General features: G+C 49.6%; 7 protein-coding genes across 7 annotated transcripts; 5 read left to right on the forward strand and 2 right to left on the reverse strand.

Annotated features, from left to right (window-relative positions):
* Window positions 1-202: 202 nt before the first annotated feature.
* Window positions 203-913, forward strand: BP5553_09005 (Uncharacterized protein; the record flags this gene model as incomplete). Its single annotated transcript, XM_032017628.1, has 4 exons — window positions 203-407; window positions 545-612; window positions 685-727; window positions 798-913. 4 exons carry the CDS (start codon window positions 203-205, stop codon window positions 911-913), a joined length of 432 nt encoding a protein of 143 aa, XP_031866271.1.
* A 1,379-nt stretch (window positions 914-2,292) lies between these two features.
* On the forward strand, window positions 2,293-2,953 carry BP5553_09006 (Uncharacterized protein; the record flags this gene model as incomplete). Its single annotated transcript, XM_032017629.1, has 2 exons — window positions 2,293-2,349; window positions 2,453-2,953. 2 exons carry the CDS (start codon window positions 2,293-2,295, stop codon window positions 2,951-2,953), a joined length of 558 nt encoding a protein of 185 aa, XP_031866272.1.
* A 284-nt stretch (window positions 2,954-3,237) lies between these two features.
* BP5553_09007 (uncharacterized protein) lies at window positions 3,238-4,563 on the reverse strand (the record flags this gene model as incomplete). Its single annotated transcript, XM_032017630.1, has 1 exon — window positions 3,238-4,563. One exon carries the CDS (start codon window positions 4,561-4,563, stop codon window positions 3,238-3,240), a length of 1,326 nt encoding a protein of 441 aa, XP_031866273.1.
* A 275-nt stretch (window positions 4,564-4,838) lies between these two features.
* On the forward strand, window positions 4,839-7,691 carry BP5553_09008 (DNA repair protein MutS, III; the record flags this gene model as incomplete). Its single annotated transcript, XM_032017631.1, has 3 exons — window positions 4,839-4,862; window positions 4,915-5,046; window positions 5,097-7,691. 3 exons carry the CDS (start codon window positions 4,839-4,841, stop codon window positions 7,689-7,691), a joined length of 2,751 nt encoding a protein of 916 aa, XP_031866274.1.
* A 717-nt stretch (window positions 7,692-8,408) lies between these two features.
* Window positions 8,409-10,923, reverse strand: BP5553_09009 (uncharacterized protein; the record flags this gene model as incomplete). Its single annotated transcript, XM_032017632.1, has 4 exons — window positions 8,409-10,331; window positions 10,378-10,516; window positions 10,572-10,824; window positions 10,872-10,923. 4 exons carry the CDS (start codon window positions 10,921-10,923, stop codon window positions 8,409-8,411), a joined length of 2,367 nt encoding a protein of 788 aa, XP_031866275.1.
* A 243-nt stretch (window positions 10,924-11,166) lies between these two features.
* BP5553_09010 (uncharacterized protein) lies at window positions 11,167-12,912 on the forward strand (the record flags this gene model as incomplete). The annotated part of the gene is made up of 3 exons (XM_032017633.1): window positions 11,167-11,468; window positions 11,519-11,847; window positions 11,906-12,912. The coding sequence occupies 3 exons, from the start codon at window positions 11,167-11,169 to the stop codon at window positions 12,910-12,912; spliced, it is 1,638 nt and encodes a 545-aa protein (XP_031866276.1).
* A 2,814-nt stretch (window positions 12,913-15,726) lies between these two features.
* BP5553_09011 (Uncharacterized protein) lies at window positions 15,727-16,626 on the forward strand (the record flags this gene model as incomplete). Its single annotated transcript, XM_032017634.1, has 1 exon — window positions 15,727-16,626. The coding sequence occupies one exon, from the start codon at window positions 15,727-15,729 to the stop codon at window positions 16,624-16,626; it is 900 nt and encodes a 299-aa protein (XP_031866277.1).
* Window positions 16,627-17,436: the final 810 nt, after the last annotated feature.

Below are 17,436 nucleotides of genomic sequence, written 5' to 3' on the forward strand. Positions count from 1 at the left end.
CTGCTACTACCTCCCTCCGTGCTGCTGCTGCTACTCCTCCTGCTGCTGCGGCTGCTCCTCGTTCAACCATCAACGTCAGTCACCGCATCGCACCGCCTTCGCACCTCAACCTTCAATAGCATCGCCGTCGCTATTCACTCTCTACAATCGAGTTCATCCGCCCTTGGTTTCAATTCGAACTCGTTGTGTCGTCTTGTACATTATGTCGTCGTCCATCGCCATTCCCACCCGGAATGCCTACGGGGAGAGCAGCAAGGCCGGACCGAGCTTCAGTTCATCCTCCTCATACTCGAGCTCTCCACGAACTCCCCAGCCACAACCACGACCGCAAACTGGATCATCTCCGGCCTCTGCTTCACCAAGTCCCAATGCCAGGTACGGCCATGATCGAAGGCCCAGCTTGTTGAGTGAGTTGTCCTTTCTTTGTCCTTCGTGTGCACACAGCTAGGCAGGGTTCGCTGCCCGATCCGGTGAACGGACACGAGCGGGCGTGGTTGGCAGATGGTATCGAAGGCAGAGAATGCTAAACATAATATCTTCGCAGGCTCGTCGCTCTCGAAACAGGAACATACCGTCATCAACATTGGGGATCCTGACGGGGTGCCACGCCTGGTAAGTCTCCGGGCCAAGGCAGACGTCTACGGGTCTCCGGGCAATCCAACCCTTTCTAACGACCTCCTACAGATTACCTGCGTCCGATCATCTCAAGGTTTCGACTGGAATCCAGGTATGTCCAAATTACTTACACTCACCTGGCAAATGCAAAGGGGCAAAGGCAAGGCTAACCGGATACCCAGAGATCTTCCTCCCCTCCTATGTCGAATGCGACTTCGAATCCCTCGAAAGGAAGCGTGACCCCGTCCACGAGATACGGTTGAGCGACGAGGAGATCAAGCAAATGCTGCCCCAATAATGGAATATCTTATCGGAGTATTAAGGGATAACCGCTGGTGCCCTCGGATTCGGGATTGGGAAATGTGCACACCTGTTAGGCGCTGGGACTTGAACATACGATTCCTATGATCTTGGACGACCCGGAGTATTTTATATTTAGGGAGATTGATATTTGTTCCGGTGATACGGTTGAGGTAGAATGTTAAGGTATACAGTTATGGCGATGATGGATTGGGATGGGAGTTTAGGTAGTTCAACAGGTTGAGAAGCTGGCCAGTTTATGGAGGTTATTTTTGGTTAGACCCCCCCTCTCTATTTGCTGGTAACCTTAGTAAGTCTACAATAATTGAAGCTTTTTTTATATGATTGTGGAGCGATATGGCGGGCTCCGCAAATCATTCAATCTGGTAGAGGGGAGGCTTTTCAGACCATTGAGTGACTGCACATGTACTTCGTGAAGTATGCCTAACGTATTTGCCTAAGCTGGACCAGGGCCTCGGTCTTCGCAACCTCGAGCGCACTTCTCGAACGTGAGCTACGAGTCCTACACCGAGTATTCACAACTGCCGTTCCCATGGCACCGCATAGAATCAGGACGGCCTAAGCGTTGGCATACATTGGCATACCTTCGTGTCTCCAATTCAGAGGTGCAGCTTGCAAGGCGCCACCTGGGAAATTCGTTGTGCTTGCATGCAGGGCGCATACACTAGACAGGTACCGTATCACCGCCATGTTTGTCAGGTCACTCGAGCAAGCAGGTTCTTTTGTCTGTGCGAGACCCGAGGTAGCACAGAAGACCCTAATATGGTCAATTCCAGACTTATTTCACCTTCAAACTTCAAACTTCAAACTTCAAACTTCAAACACATATACCAGGTCCTTACCAGATCCTACAATGTGCTGTACCTTGATAGATAGATAAACAATCCGCCGCCCTGCTGCCACCCCGCAACTGCGATAAGGAGACGGAGCCTAGACCGTTTGTGGCCGAGTGCGGTGTGCCGGCCCGGCATCGGCATCGGCACCGGCGTCGGTATCGGCGTCGGCCACAGATTTAAGGTTTGGAGGCGGCCGCTTTGCTCCGTTGCCCGCATCGTGAGAGCGTGAAAGTAAACACCGAGATACACGAAAGTACAGCATCAAGTATCGTACAAGTGCCTTTCTCGCGACAACAGGATCAGGAATACCCCCAGAAGCTACATCCACCTGTAAGACTATCCCGCCATCAATCGGATCCTGCCGCCGCCTGCACAAGGAATTGGCGTGTCCGTCCGTTTATAGGGATACGGCATGGCAGAACCTCGGAAAATAGAGCTGCAGTCAGTTGAAGACCTGCAATACCTCATCAGCAACGTCCGGCGCGGCGCGAACGACAAAATAGATCAGGCCTTGCCACCAATGGAGAGCGAGGGGGAGGATGCTATGCGGAGGGCGGTGGGGGAAGATGTTCATGATGTATGTATTCATCCCGTCACAATCCCCCCCCTCAGCATTATTTTGCCTTGGCCCTAGCCAGATAAACAGAGCTCTAGCTAACGCGTGCAATGAAATGCATCAGTACGTGAACAAGGTCTTCCTCGGCATCAGCCCCAACATAACCATCAACGGGCTCCCCCCCACTTCCGACCTCGTCCCCTCCATCCTCTCCTCCACCATAACCACCGACGGCGTGATCGAGGAACACGAGCCCTTCAACCACAGATTATTCGAGAAGGCGAAGGCGAATGCGCGGAAGGAGGAGGATTTGATCGAGGAAATTGCGGCGCTCAGGAGGAAGGTTCCGGAAGCGGTGGTGGAGGGCATGAGGAGGAGGTTTAAGGAGGAGATGGAGGCGGATGAGGAGGGGTTGCGAGCCTTAGGAGAGGGGATGAGGGAAACCGAGGGCGAGGCGGATGTTTTGGGGCTGGTTAAGTTGGAGAGGCAGGCGGATGTGGAGGCTGGTTGGGAGAGGAGTGTCAAGGGGCTCGAGAGGGTTGTGAAGGGTATGCCGGAGATGGTTGCCAGGTGTGAGAGGGCTGAGAGGGCCGAGGTTTATGTGAACGGGATGGATGGGAGGTGACACGCACGGCCGTGCTGCTCTCTTTTTGTTGGGTCCTATGGGCGCGTCTACCTTAGTACTGTGGATGTATGATATACGTGGTTTGGATTTGGGAGTTTTCCGGGGACTGGATGGGGCGTTGGGAGGGCAATTGGGACTGGGAAGTGTCAGGTTATGCTTTATGATATCCCTTGGGCAATTGGTGTGGGTGTGATAGCGATGCTATATCTATACGAGGCACCTAAAGACCTAGGAACATTGGTTTAGAGCCACATCGTTTTGGAAAGATAATTGAATCTTAATGTTCATTCAGCATCTATCAAGACCGGCCTCTCCTCCGACACCATTTCATCGCCATCCTTTTCATCTCCACTTTCCTCATCACCCTCATCCTCCTTATTCTCACCCTCATCACCAGCCTCTTTGCTCTCACCCTCACGCTTCTTAGCCCTCAGCTTCGCCTCCTTCCTCTTCGGAATCACACTTAAGAAAGCCTCGCCCCAATCGCCCGTCTCTAACCACTTTAACATTATCTCCACAACATGGTTGACGGTCAGCACGGTCCGGCTCTGCATGGTCATAAACTCGCCAATTGGCAATTTTGCTGTGGGTATACCCCGTTCGCAGGCTCGTTTGTAGCAGAGTCCTTTATGCCGGTTCTTGTCGACAATACCACCAATTATATAGCTGGTGTTGGGTGAGAGCCGGTCTAGGGTGTGGGGGGAGTCCGAACTTAGATAGACAAGGGATGCTTCGGGTGTTGGTGGTGCCGTAGTGTCTTCTGAAGGAGGGGTTGTAATTTCTAGCGGTCTCTGTGGATCTTTAGATGGTGTTGAAGCTGGCAATAATTCCCCGTTCTGAGAGAGATTTTGGGGCCCTTTTAGAGCTTCATCACCCTTGAGTGACAAAGCTCCCACTATCTCCCCTCCATCCTGGCCTCTCATCACCCCATCCATTTCCTTAGCCGCCTCTTCAAAGTCTTGCTCCAAAAACCTAACCCCCTTCCACGCAAGATGCGTATTCGCCAGAACAGTCTCAAACCGCTCTTTCAGCCTTTTATTCCAGGAGCTAATAACTAAATGAGACCGATATGGTGATCTTTTATTGTCCGAATGGCATCTCGTCATCTGTGCTGCCAGGGAAATAATCTCCTTCTCCAGCATAAGTTCGTCGAAATCGCAGTCCAAGATCAGCGTGAGCGGGACTGGAATAGGTCTGCTTGGGCCTTTCTTCCCCGTGTTTTCCACCGGAGCTAGCACCTCGATCTCTCCATTGGCAATTTTGGCATCTAGTTCCGCTCGTGCTTCTGCTTTGCGGGCTTGCTTCTCCTTGTGTTTTTCTCGCCGCTTGGCTTTACGGTAATCTTTGCCCGCATCCCAAGCTTGCTTTTTTAGTAGCTTTTTGCGCTGGCTTTTAGACAATGTAGGCTCTTCCCCCGTTTGCTTTTCGGTAGTAGATTCTGGCTCATTGTTGTCTCCATTTTCGGACTTTGCTGTCTTATCCTGGGCATTGGCAGCAGTTTCTTCGTGGTGTTCTTTTCCCGAAATTTCTACATGCATTACAGCATCTTGGGAGTTTTCCGGAGCACTGAGTTTTCGAATCTTAGAGGGCCGTTCTTCTATGTCAGCCATTGCGTGTGGGCTGTCTGGAAGTTGTTAACTGAGGTGTAAATTTTGATAACGCGTGACTGTGAATTTCTCGGCGAGGATTAAAGCGGTGGCAGAAACTTTCGCTTTTGGCCTAGCACCTGTCACGTCGCGTCTTCCCCACATCCACCCCTTTTTGACCGTGACGGACTCGTGCAAAATAAATATAATATATTTCCTTCGTTTGGAGAGCTATCGGGACGGACCAAAAGACATCGTACTATCCGTAACGACCGTGAAGGGAACCATATCTCCGAAAGATGTCTTCTAGGCCGGAATTGAAGGTACTTATAAGCTCCCAACAGGTCTCTTGAACGCCACTCTTACGCTATACAGGTCGACGACGAGGTAGGGTTCATCAGATTCTTCAAATCCCTACCTACTGAAGGGGAAGATACCATACGAATTTTCGACCGTGGAGATTGGTACACCGCACATGGGGATGATGCATCATTCATCGCGCGGACTGTAAGTTTTCAGCATTTAAATGGATACGGCCCTCACTAACACAGGAATAGGTGTATAAAACCACATCCGTCTTGCGACAACTAGGAAGAAATGATCATTCGGGCCTGCCGTCGGTCACCATGACCATTACCGTTTTCCGAAATTTCCTTCGAGACGCTCTTTTCCGCCTGGGCAAGAGAGTAGAGATCTGGGAGAATTCTGGCCGGCTGAACTGGAAGGTCACAAAACAAGCATCGCCCGGGAACCTACAAGATATAGAAGAAGAGCTGGGCGGTCAATTCGATGCTGCACCGATTATTCTAGCTGTCAAGGTCTCGGCGAAGGCCTCTGAAGCCAGGAATGTTGGAGTTTGCTTTGCAGACGCGAGTGTTCGCGAGCTAGGGGTTTCCGAATTCCTGGATAACGATTTATATTCGAACTTCGAGTCCCTTCTTATTCAATTGGGGGTCAAGGAGTGTCTGATACAGGTTGACAAAGGAGAGAGGGATGTGGAAATGACAAAGCTTAAAGCTATTATCGACTCCTGTGGCATCGCTATTTCTGAGCGAGCTGCACCCGACTTTGGCACGAAAGATATCGAACAGGATCTCTCAAGGCTATTGAAGGATGAAAAGGCCATGGGTACTTTGCCTCAGACCGACCTGAAGCTTGCAATGGGCTCAGCTGCAGCATTAATCAAATATCTCGGGGTTCTGCATGATTCTTCGAATTTTGGTCAGTACCAACTGTATCAACATGATCTTTCTCAGTTCATGAAACTTGACGCCTCGGCCCTAAAGGCACTCAATCTCATGCCTGGACCAAGAGACGGAGCCAAAACCATGTCCTTGTACGGTCTCCTCAACCATTGCAAAACCCCTATTGGAAGCCGGTTAATGGCGCAATGGCTCAAACAGCCCCTAATGAGCAAAAAGGATATTGAGAACAGACAACAACTTGTTGAGGCATTTTTTGAAGATACAGAGTTACGACAAACCATGCAAGAGGAGCATCTACGATCAATCCCGGATTTATATCGTCTCGCCAAGAGATTTCAGAAGAAAATGGCTAACCTTGAGGATGTCGTCAGAGCTTACCAGGTTGTTATCAGGCTACCAAATATCATTGGTACTCTTGAAGGGGTTATGGATGAGCAGTATCGGGACCCACTAGACGAGGCTTACACAACAAAGCTCAGGGAATACTCAGATAGTCTTGCAAAACTACAAGAAATGGTTGAGACAACCGTCGATCTAGCTGCTATGGACAACCACGAATATATCATCAAGCCCGAATTTGATGATGGGCTTCGGATGATCCGGAAAAAACTCGATAAGCTGAGACATGAAATGGACCAGGAGCACAGATCCGCTGGTAAAGATCTTGGCCAGGATATTGACAAGAAGCTCTTTCTCGAGAACCACAAAGTCCACGGCTGGTGCATGCGCCTCACAAGAACCGAGGCTGGTTGCATACGAAATAACAAGAGGTATCAAGAATGCTCAACACAGAAGAATGGAGTCTTCTTCACAACACAGAAACTTCAAAGCCTTCGAAGGGAATTTGACCAACTCTCAGAGAACTACAACCGCACGCAGAAAAGCTTGGTCAACGAGGTCGTCAGCGTTGCCGCTTCATATTGCCCAGTGATCGAGCTGCTTGCGGGCGTAATTGCCCATATGGATGTTATTATAAGCTTTGCTCACTGCTCGGCCCACGCTCCTACATCCTATGTGAGACCGACGATGCATCCTCGGGGTGAAGGTAATACCATCTTGAAGGAGGCTAGACATCCATGCATGGAGATGCAAGACGACATCCAATTCATCACAAACGACGTGAACCTCACAAGAGGATCCTCGGAATTCTTGATCATCACTGGACCAAATATGGGCGGGAAATCTACATATATCCGCCAGATAGGGGTCATAGCTCTCATGGCACAGATAGGGTGCTTTGTCCCATGCTCTGCAGCAGAATTAACAATATTCGACTGCATCCTCGCACGGGTAGGTGCCAGCGACTCCCAGCTCAAAGGCGTCTCGACCTTCATGGCAGAAATGCTCGAGACAGCCAACATCCTCAAGTCAGCCACATCCGAATCTCTCATCATCATTGACGAGCTCGGCCGCGGGACAAGCACATACGACGGCTTCGGTCTAGCTTGGGCAATCTCGGAACACATTGTCAAAGAAATCGGCTGCTTCTCCATGTTCGCTACGCATTTCCATGAACTTACTGCGCTGGTGGACCAATACCCACAGGTCCAAAATCTTCACGTCGTCGCACACATCGACGACCAGGGCAAGGCGAAAAGAGAAGTCACGCTCCTGTATAAAGTCGAAGAAGGAATCTGTGATCAAAGTTTTGGAATTCATGTTGCAGAATTAGTTCGTTTCCCCGAGAAAGTCGTGAATATGGCGAAGAGGAAGGCGGATGAGTTGGAGGACTTTACGAGTAAGCATGACGGAATGGCTATTAAGTGTGAGAAGGAAGATATAGAGGAGGGAAGCATGTTGTTGAAAGATGTGTTGGTGAGGTGGAAGAAGGAGTGTGAGGGTAAGGATTTAAGTAAGGAGGAGAAGATTGGTGTAATGAGGGATTTAGTCAAAGGCGACGAGAAGCTGTTGGCGAATCCTTTTTTTCAGAGCGTAAAAGCCCTGTAGACTTTTACTTTGGACTTGGAATTTGGCGCTGGGTTTCGGACGTGTCATGTGCTGGCGTTGGTGGTTACATGGCTGGGACAAGAGAGAAATTTACAAATAATGAACTGAACTGTATAGGCACAATATGAGGATCGAAATAGTATTCATGCACCTTTTCAATTGAAGAACCAGCAGGCTTAATATCGGCAATTCTACCCTTAACAGCTCTACTCGGTCCGGGTGAATATATATACCCAAATCAGCCAAACCCTATTAACAAATAGAGAGAGGTGACTAGGGAGGTTTGGTGGAGCGGAAAAGCTGCCTGTATAAAGAAGACAAGTGTCTCCTTAAACAAGGCAAGTACCATTAAGAGCACCAACCGTTACTATAAAATCTCCCTAGAAGGACCCTGGATGCTCTGCCAGAGACAACCAATCTTGAGGGTTCTCGGTATCGTCCAAAAGGGCTGTGTTTCATTTTGTATTTTTTGGGGATTTCTCTTATTATTTTCGTTTGGACTTTATAGGGTACTTGTTTAAGCGGAGAGTGATTTTAGGGATGCTAGCGTGGTAAGGGAATGTGGGTGACGGTAACGTACCAAAGGGGACTCCATATTTTAAAAAGCGGAAGTAACGCTTGTGTGATTAGGCTTAAGGGCGGTAAGTATAGGGATACTCTTTATTTACCCTCGACTTCCCTAATTGGTATCTATTCATTTGTGAAACCACAGTACTCTTAATCACCACCATCGGCCATCTTCCCCAAATCCCTCCTCACTCTCCAAACCCGTGCCCCCAAGCCTCGTCCCTCCGAGCCTTTCAGCTTTTCAACCCACGGTATATTCTCAAAACTAGCACCTAGAACTTTATTGTCCGTAGTTATATTAGTATCGTCATCTTCTGCATCAACATCCTCGGCATCCTCGTCAACTTTGTTCTTCTCTTTTTCAGTTGATCCTTTCTGATATAGCTCCTCAGTGTATGCCCATCCAGGGGTGTCGAGCTTCCCGCTAACTAGGACTACCTGCTTTCCAGCTTCATTGACCTCCCTTAGGTCGTGTGCTGGGATAGGAGTGAGGATCTGTAACCGGCGACGAGAGAGATCAATGCCACGGATGAGAGCAAGGCCGATCGTATGTGAGAATTGTGGGTCGAGGGATATGTCATTTGCAGGGTTGAAATAGGGGAGGTCTTCGGCGAGTGTTCGGGTGATGAGTGGTTTTGCAACAGGTCGGTGGTGGATGGAATTAGCATCGAATGCTTGGATTTCTGAATTCTGACTGAGAGATATGTCGTCTTGATCAGGAGTTTCCGACGCGGGGCCATCATCGATGGTATCTTCATCCCGCTCTTGGGAATCCCATCCTGGAATGGCAGCTGTATCATCTATCACAACAACTGCAACTAACGAGCCGTTGATTGCATCTGCAAGGAGATTGGCTGGCGGCTGTTCGCCATAACATAGGATACCTAGGATTCCAGGATTGTTTCCAGCATAGCTGATTTCCCATGGTGGAACAGACGTCAACGGAGTACAGTTCCAAGATAGCTTCGGCTCATGAGTGGTATTAAGATGAAAGTAAGACATGGTCTGCATCGTTCGCAGGTGGACCGAAGTTCGAGTAGTATACTCGCTGAGTTGCGAAGGCAATGTGTAGACGAGTGTCGATGTTAATTTTGCTGCGCTCCTGAGACTCTGCACAACCTCCCAGGGGCCTTCGTCAGACATATAAATGACCCCATTGGGTCGCACTTTGGTAATCAATTCCATTAGTATTTCCAGTCCTGTACCTAATACCCAGCCAGGGGTGTTGATGATTAAGGGGCAGTGGGGAACACTTGAGAGTAAATTGCGGTAATGGGCGAAAAGATCCAAGGCACAAGCCATGTAGAGGCTTGGATCCATAGAAGGTGTCAAGGCAGCGATGGCATGTGAGCGAACTACTCGGCTCTTGGAGCCGGGGCTAGGATGGGCGTATGGCGGGCCAAAGTTTGGTTCCTGGAGATGTATGAGAGATACTTGCCCAGGTGGTGAGTATTCAGGTTGTCCAGGATCTAAATCGATTAATGCTACCCCCGGTGTCTTGGTGCCTGCCGTGGCACCCATAGAAGTAGACAGTAGTCTGTTTGCTAAAAGTCTTGCAAATGTTGACTTGCCTGACGATTTAGGGCCACAAATCATGGTGATCGGGGTCTGTTGAATTTCCGGTCCGGTCAATTTCGCTAGCAACCTATTCCATTCTGGGAGAGAGATCAAAGGTTGCAAGAATGCCTTCTGGGGCTCGTCTTCGGAGGAGAATACCTGCGATATGAGCTTATTGTCTGGAAAATTAATGGCAGATCGTACTATTTGATATGTGCTTTTTCTTTTGTTCCGTAACAGAGACTCGAAGCGGCTGCACAAAGGCCTAGAGCCATCATTCCAAAGTCTGCCAAATAGAGGCGAAAGCGATTTCATAGATCCCAGACCACTTTCGCACTGATTTAAGTGGATCTCTGCTTCGTTGGCGTCTGTAGCTAGACATCTAATGACTGGTAGAGCATGAGAAGATGGAGCAAAGACCCTATACATTTTCTCCGATGCCTGTAGAGTTGTGCCCAACAGGGTTATTTGACCCTTCCGAACCGATAGCTCATACTGTCCAAGTATGACCAAACGCTGAGATATGTTAGTAAAGCCCACCAATACAAGATGTTTATCTTACTTCGCCTGGAACTAAAAGGAGGGAGAGGGTTCCATTTTTCGACTCCTTGAAGTTGCTTTGGGTCGGTCTAAACGACGATAGAGCTACTGAAGGCCTCTCAACAGGAATTTCATCAGGAGAGTCACCACGTGATGATGGGCTTTATAAGGGTTAGATTCGAGCAAAATATAGAATTGGTTTTCTGGGAGACCTACAAAGACGATGCCCCTCCTTCATCGAAGTCCAAATCTTTCCCAGCATTGAGTACTACATCGACTCCGGCATCCAAAGTTACTTTGGCTACGCCCTCTTGCGGGATTCTTTGAAAAGCAGTCTCAACATCACCAGAGACGGTAGCATCCAACTTTGTCACCGATGTTTGGGCTTTAACATGGCCATCTCCGCTTTGTTTTACCGATGCTTGAGCTTTTCCTTGGAGAGCTCTTCTAGCAGCAACAGCACTCAATTCTAGTAGTATTAGCGGGCAAGCTCTTTTCCATGGGAATTTAACTTACGAGGAGGATCTGATGGAACACTAAGCTTTTGTCTCTTATTTGATGGCAGCATTGTGTAGTGAGATGTGAAACTCTGGATTTAATATGTAGTATTGGAGTGACTTGTGGTTGCTACAGTATCAGCCCTGCAAGGCTGATCGAAATCTTCTCCGAAGATTTGCCGACGCCGCTCAAAAAAAGTTCCAGCTCCACCTTCATCGTCTAGAAATACTATCCACCAGCATTGCATCCAATTCACCGTACTTTATCTTAACAAATCTAGCCGATTTTGAAAGCCATGCCGTCCCTAAAAACCATGGCCAAATCGGCCAAGGCCAAGAAACCCTCTGCGCCATCCAAGAAGCCCGAGAAAAAGACCATCGCACCAAAGAAATTGAGCAAAGAGTTCGTCCAGGAAAGCGAGGGGGAAGGTGAGGACTCCTCGAGCGAGGGCGAGTCACTCCCCGAGAATCCCGCGGATTCAATCACCAAAAAGCAACGCCAATTGGCTTCCTCAGAAGGAAGCAGTAGCTCCAGCGAAATTGAGAGCGGCTCCAGCTCCTCTAGCGAAGAGGACGAAGATACTGACGGGAGCGATGAATCCGAGGATGGTCCAGTGTAAGTTTGATAATCCGTCTTCATAATCACATGAGCTAACTTATATCTAGGAGAGCCCCGAAAGCCCCCACCGTAGCACCCGTTCCGTCTGGACCCTACGGTGTCCCGCCTCTATTCAAATCTGCAGCTATACAGGATGCAAAGCAAGCCCCGGCAGCTTTCAAAAAATACAAATCAGAAGGGAAGCAAATATGGTATTTTACTGCACCAGCTTCTGTGCCCATCTCATCTATCAAAAAGATGTCACTTTCAGGCGTAAAAGCTCGCGAAAAAGTATGCTCTCATGACGGCAATGACTATGGATTCGTCCAGGATGTCGCCAATGATGGCACGGAGGCCAAGATCATGGTGCCTCATGGGTCAGAGACTTATCAAGCTGGTATATATGCACCGGAGAGGTACAGCTGGAAGTATTTCCATCGCTAACCTTCGGCTAGTTTCCAACCCCGTCGATCAGATATTCCATCTTCAACAGATTCCCAAATTACACGATGGCCTAAAGGCCACAGTTCCAGCCAAGAAACCTGTTCAACCACAGCCCAAAGGCTTGAAAATGCGATTTCTTCCCTTAGGATATAGTGATGGGAACGCTGGAAATATGGATTCAAACATATCCTCTGAGGATCCAGACGACGCGAACGTCCCTAAACAGTTCAAAAAGCCTGTTTCTATGCCTTCAGATAGCGACGAAGATAGTGAAGCTGCATCGGACTCAGATGAAGAAATGACCGAGGCCCCTCCTCTACCCTCAAAAGCAGCCACCTCTCGAAAACAGAAATCTTCAAAGGCTTCCCCTGTTGAAAGCACTGCAAACGGTTCTGTGAAGAGAAAACATAGCGAAGTGTCAGAGAAGAAAACCAAGAAGAGTTCGTCCATCCCAGCAGCTAACCTAGACGGCAAACAGCTAAAACGACTGAAGACAAAGCAGACAAAACCCGATAAGAGGATCACAGGTGGACTCTTAGCGTTAGCTAGAGTTCGTGCCACCTCTCCGACCCCCCCGCTCAAACCATCGACGGCGTTAACCAAAAGCGAAACTTCTATACCCACTCCTAAACTACCAATGCACCAGCCAGCAACCTCTCTACCGGAGCCATCAGGTTCCCTTGGGAAACCAACTACGTCGATAATACCACCAACTAACCCCACCTTCATTCCACCTCTACCTCACCATGTATCCATCAAACCTCAGACATCTCAAATCCCATCAAGTAAGATTCCACAGGAGACGAGGATCTCTGGTAAAAAATCCCTCAAGAAAAAGGATAAGAACCGACCCACGGCACCAGCGCGAGACAGTACCAGCAAGTCGTCTATGAGAGGGCTCATAATCGCTACAGATCCACCTCTCATGTCGAACAAGCGACGGATAAAGAGTAAGGAACTCCAGCGCGGGAAATTGGGCTGGCCATCTGAGGGGGAGGGGAAAATTGAGAATGAATAAATGAAATGGTGAGATGATAATGTGGAGAGTTCTGGTTAAAGTTAACTAAGGTTCGTGGTGGGAAGCATATGGGTCCAAAGTTCCTGTGCATTGCTAGAGCTGGCTATGTTATTGAGTAGAGGTATCGATGCACCCTTTTCCACGATCCCTAGTCACCTGCCTGCTCTCAAGCTTGGTGAGACCTTTTGTATTATGAATGTGCTGCTAGGACTTGATTTCGCTTCTCAAACACAAACCCCCCATTTCCGGGACAGACATGCCGCGCCATGGACAATAGAAAGGACGCACAGAAGTTACACAATCCACTACTAGTAATCTCCCAACTCGACAATAACATATACCCTTCCTTTACTACGGTTGGAAGTCTCGAATCTGGCGGGGTAGTTTCATGCCTCACACAGCTCGGTTTTCATACCTGCCGTTGTGCATAACTTGAACCTCCGTTGGAGAAACCATAACAACGGATTCTGCTGATGCCGGGCCACTTTGCTGGTTTCGTTGCGTGTCGACCGCTCACCCCTCTTAGTTCTGCCACTTGATTCTGCCAGGCGGTACTGACTTCGTTGCACTTCGACCGCTCACCACTTTTGGGGGTTTGCCCGCTATTCTGCCAGGCCGCATGGTTTCGTAACTTTCGTTGCGTTACGATCGGTCAACGCCTTTGATTATACTTCTTATAGAGCCGGCATATTTGTTTCGCTGCGTTACGACCGCTCACCACTTTTGCTTTCTGCCAGCTATTTTGCCAGGCGGCATGATTTCGTTGCGTTGCGATCGCTCACCACCTTTTAATTCTACGGATCTCTTGCCCAACGAGGCTTGAAGGATCCAAAGCACCCACGCCTGTGTCTCCCTTCCTCCAATAATTCCGCTCGCCCGTGCTCCGGGACGGCCATCTTACATCCTCCCACCGGTTCCTATCAGTGCAGCGCAGCGCAGTGCAGCGGACGCACAAGCACCGTCACTTGGGTGGCATGTCAAACGGGTCCCTGCAGAATGCCGCGGGCTTAGATGTGGCCAGCTGCTCCAACCAACAAAGCCCAGAATAGCTGAAGCATGGTTTCTAAGTGGCCGCAAAGCGCGAGTGCCTCTGTGGCGTGCGGCTTGCGGCTTGCTCTTGACCTGGGGAAGGTGTTGAGCAACGACGAGCTGGGGACACCGTAGAGCTGGGGTTGGTGACAATAATGAGTGGTGATAAGAGCTCAAAGCTTCAAATATTGCAAGCTCTGGAGCTTGGCCAACGGGAGGCCCGAGTTGAGATTCTTATTTTTAGTGCGGGCCGTGCGACATGCGAGACATTTTACGGGGAAAAGACGTCTCATGGCGATTAGCCTTAACTCACCTCACCTCGCCTCGTCGTGATATTCCCATCTCCAGTCTCAAGAGACGAAAGCCCTATGGAATTGCTCCCACGACAACATTCTCAAAGTACTGACTGTTCCTCGAGAGCTGTTCCTCGAGAGAAAGGTGGCTTGGAGCTGTCCTGGTTACGCCGCGGCTCTGCATGCAGTACCAGCTCCTTCGCAACCTGCGCCGAGGATCCATCCCCGAGCACCGAGACCTGCTAACATGTGGGCAAGCCGGCAGCACCCATACTTCGGTCTTCGCGGCCTCGTGCTACATTCTACTTTGGAGCGTGATGCTGAAGATCGGTTTCCAGACGGGACGGCCAAACAGGTCCAGGTCCATGTCCATAGAGAGAGACCTGGGTGATACGGGGCACGTGGCGGCGGATGCAGGCCCTAGGTGCCTTGCAGTTTCTACAGAGTGTAGCACTGCACAAGGCAAGGCAAATGCAACGTAAGGAAGCCCTCGTTCAGTTGGGACACCCGGAAGGACTCGTTGCAGTTGCACATGAGCACTCCGCACATGCTGCAGCAAATATTGGAACACGGAGATTCCTATACGGAGATTCTTGCCAGAGTGTATCAATGCCCTCAAGTTGAGGCCCACTGCCCAACACCCAAAACTCGAGTGAGTTCCGGGAGTACGTTTATGCATTACGTTCTGATCATCCATTTCATGTTTTGACCTGGAGCCGGTAGATGTGGATGTGGATGCCCGATGCATCACATTGTGCTTGGGCCAAACTCAGTGTGCGTGGCAAACCTGGAAGCACCCTAGAAGCAACCTGGAGGGGATCAATGTTCTGCAACACCCCCTGACAGATCCTGTACTTTGCTTGGTGGCACCCCTCGTTTCGTTTGGCACCCTCTTCAAAGTATTGCTGAAGCGCTTTGAGTCAACCCGTCTCACACCATCTGATCTACTGATCGGGCCAATCTGGTGTCTGTTAACTGCAGAAAAGTTTATGCCGCGGATATAGAAGCTAGTTTGTGCTAACTATCATGACCCGCATGTGGTTACTTGTGCTGCCGAGAATAGTACAGATGAGAGAGAGAGTGTGAGATCTCTTAGTGACACGTGCATCATGGAGCCTTTATCACAGAGTTTCTGACAGCGGGAAAACACGAGTCTCACCCTGGTGGCAGATCATGTCTACCTCACCCAAAGTGGTCAAACACCGCTACCCAATTTCTGAATCTTATGGGTGGCATGTCAGCTCCCCACTGTGAACGATGTTGCATTCTTTCTGGAAATCCTTGCATCTGACTCCTAGCCTATCATAACTCACCCCAGATAACCAACCCGTCAGCGTTTCAGCCCCAGATTTACCCAGGCGAGCCAGGCTCGTGCCACAACCATGCTAGTATTAAAGCACGGTATTCCAGATCTCTGACTTAACCAGCCTTATCTCATGTCTGTTTCAATACCAACACCGAAATCACATATCTTCAAGTGTACTCCGTCAAGATGATGCGATCAAACTCTGACCGGAAGTGGAAGCAAGTATTAGGGTTCGACGACGGTTCATTCTCGGGACCTCCCCAATACTCAGACATGCCAGAAGTCGTCTCGGAGCCTGTCCTCGCGACAATTCCTTCATATCCTCGACTACCAAGAGATATAACATTTTATCGAAAGAAAAACGATGTTGTCCTAGCTCCTTCTCCTCCAGCTCCTTCACCAAATGATATAAAGCCACTCCCCTCACCACCGCATCTCTTCTATATATCAATCCAGGAAGATGCCTCTCCAATTACTTTTACTCGACAGCCGGACATCCTTCTCCACACCGGACCTAGCAAAGCATCCCCGATTCTTTCCTACGTCGAATTCCAAAACCCCTCGATGAAAGCCGACATGACCATGTGTCCAAGCGGCTCCAAATATACCTCCAACTACCGCTCGCTGTCATCATTCTCGAGTCACCAGTCTATATCATCGGACTCTTCGAGCCCAGATTCCCCGAAGCCCAGGACCGAAAGACTATCCCCCGCAGGCGGGATGTTCTCGGCGGAGAAATTCTGCTTCTCGTATACCCTTCCCCGGAGCTTCGTGCGTGAAAGATTCGAGTGGAGGTATTCTTCGGGGCCATTCATCCGCACTTCAGAAGGGACGAAAGAGAGCGGAGGCCTGAAGCTGGTACGAGTTACAACTGGTGAAACCGTAGCGGTATATGCGGGCTTCGGAGGCTCTGCTAAACCGCCGACCTCCAGACGCGTGCTTGGGATGTTTAGGTTCCTATCGGGCACTGGACTAGCAAACTTGGGAGAGGAATTTGACGTCCTTGCTGTGATGTCGATTCTCACCGTCGTGGAGAGGTCGAGGCGGTCGTTGGATGTACAAAAGGCGGCTTTTGGGATTCGGTAATGGTCAATACACTAAAGGGCGGAGCATTGGATGGAGTTATAGCGCGGAAGGGGAAAATTGGTTTGAAAGGGGAGTTGAAACTGCTGCAGCACCTTGTGTGTGTTGGTATCCTCATGTGCCTTCTTACCGTGCTAGCCATGGTTTACGGATGAGACATGATAATTTCTACATAATTTATTTAACATCGTCATTTACCTTCCCAAATCAACCACCATCTCCAACATTATGATCGGAGAATAAACTATCTCCTCATTCCATCCTTTCTTCGGCGTTGGGTTTCTTCGGCGTTCGTACTTCCGCCACCAATCTATATCTCAATTCATGCATTATCGTTCGTTTCACTGATCTCCATTGTACTCCACAAGTCCTCCTCTTGTACAACTCCATCCACGCCTCGCACCTCAGCCGCATTTCCACACGAAACTGTTGTAACCCACCATATCGCAGTTCTTGGTATGAAGTCACACGGCTTCCACGACTTCTATCTCATTTTTCGAAACCAGCAACCCCGAATCGTGCGTCAGCAGTGAGATGTTGGAACCCGCAACTCATCGCCATGTCGCTTGGAAGACGCCTGGTAAGCCCACATGGAAAAATTACAGGGCCCGAGAATGTATCCCCCCGGACTGGCGGGAATGGGAGGTGCGGCGATGGCGAATTCGAGGTTGTAGCTGGCAAGGCAGAATCGGCGATGTCATGTAAGGTTACGCCGGTATGTAACGATTACCGAATGTTTTACCTTCTTTGGTAGGAAAGGGCGCCGTGTTGGTTTATTGGCTGAAATAGGCAGGTAAGGCGGGGATCTCGGGG

This window comes from Venustampulla echinocandica (genome assembly GCF_003357145.1).
Source record: "Venustampulla echinocandica strain BP 5553 chromosome Unknown scaffold_9, whole genome shotgun sequence".
NCBI lineage: Eukaryota > Fungi > Ascomycota > Leotiomycetes > Helotiales > Pleuroascaceae > Venustampulla > Venustampulla echinocandica.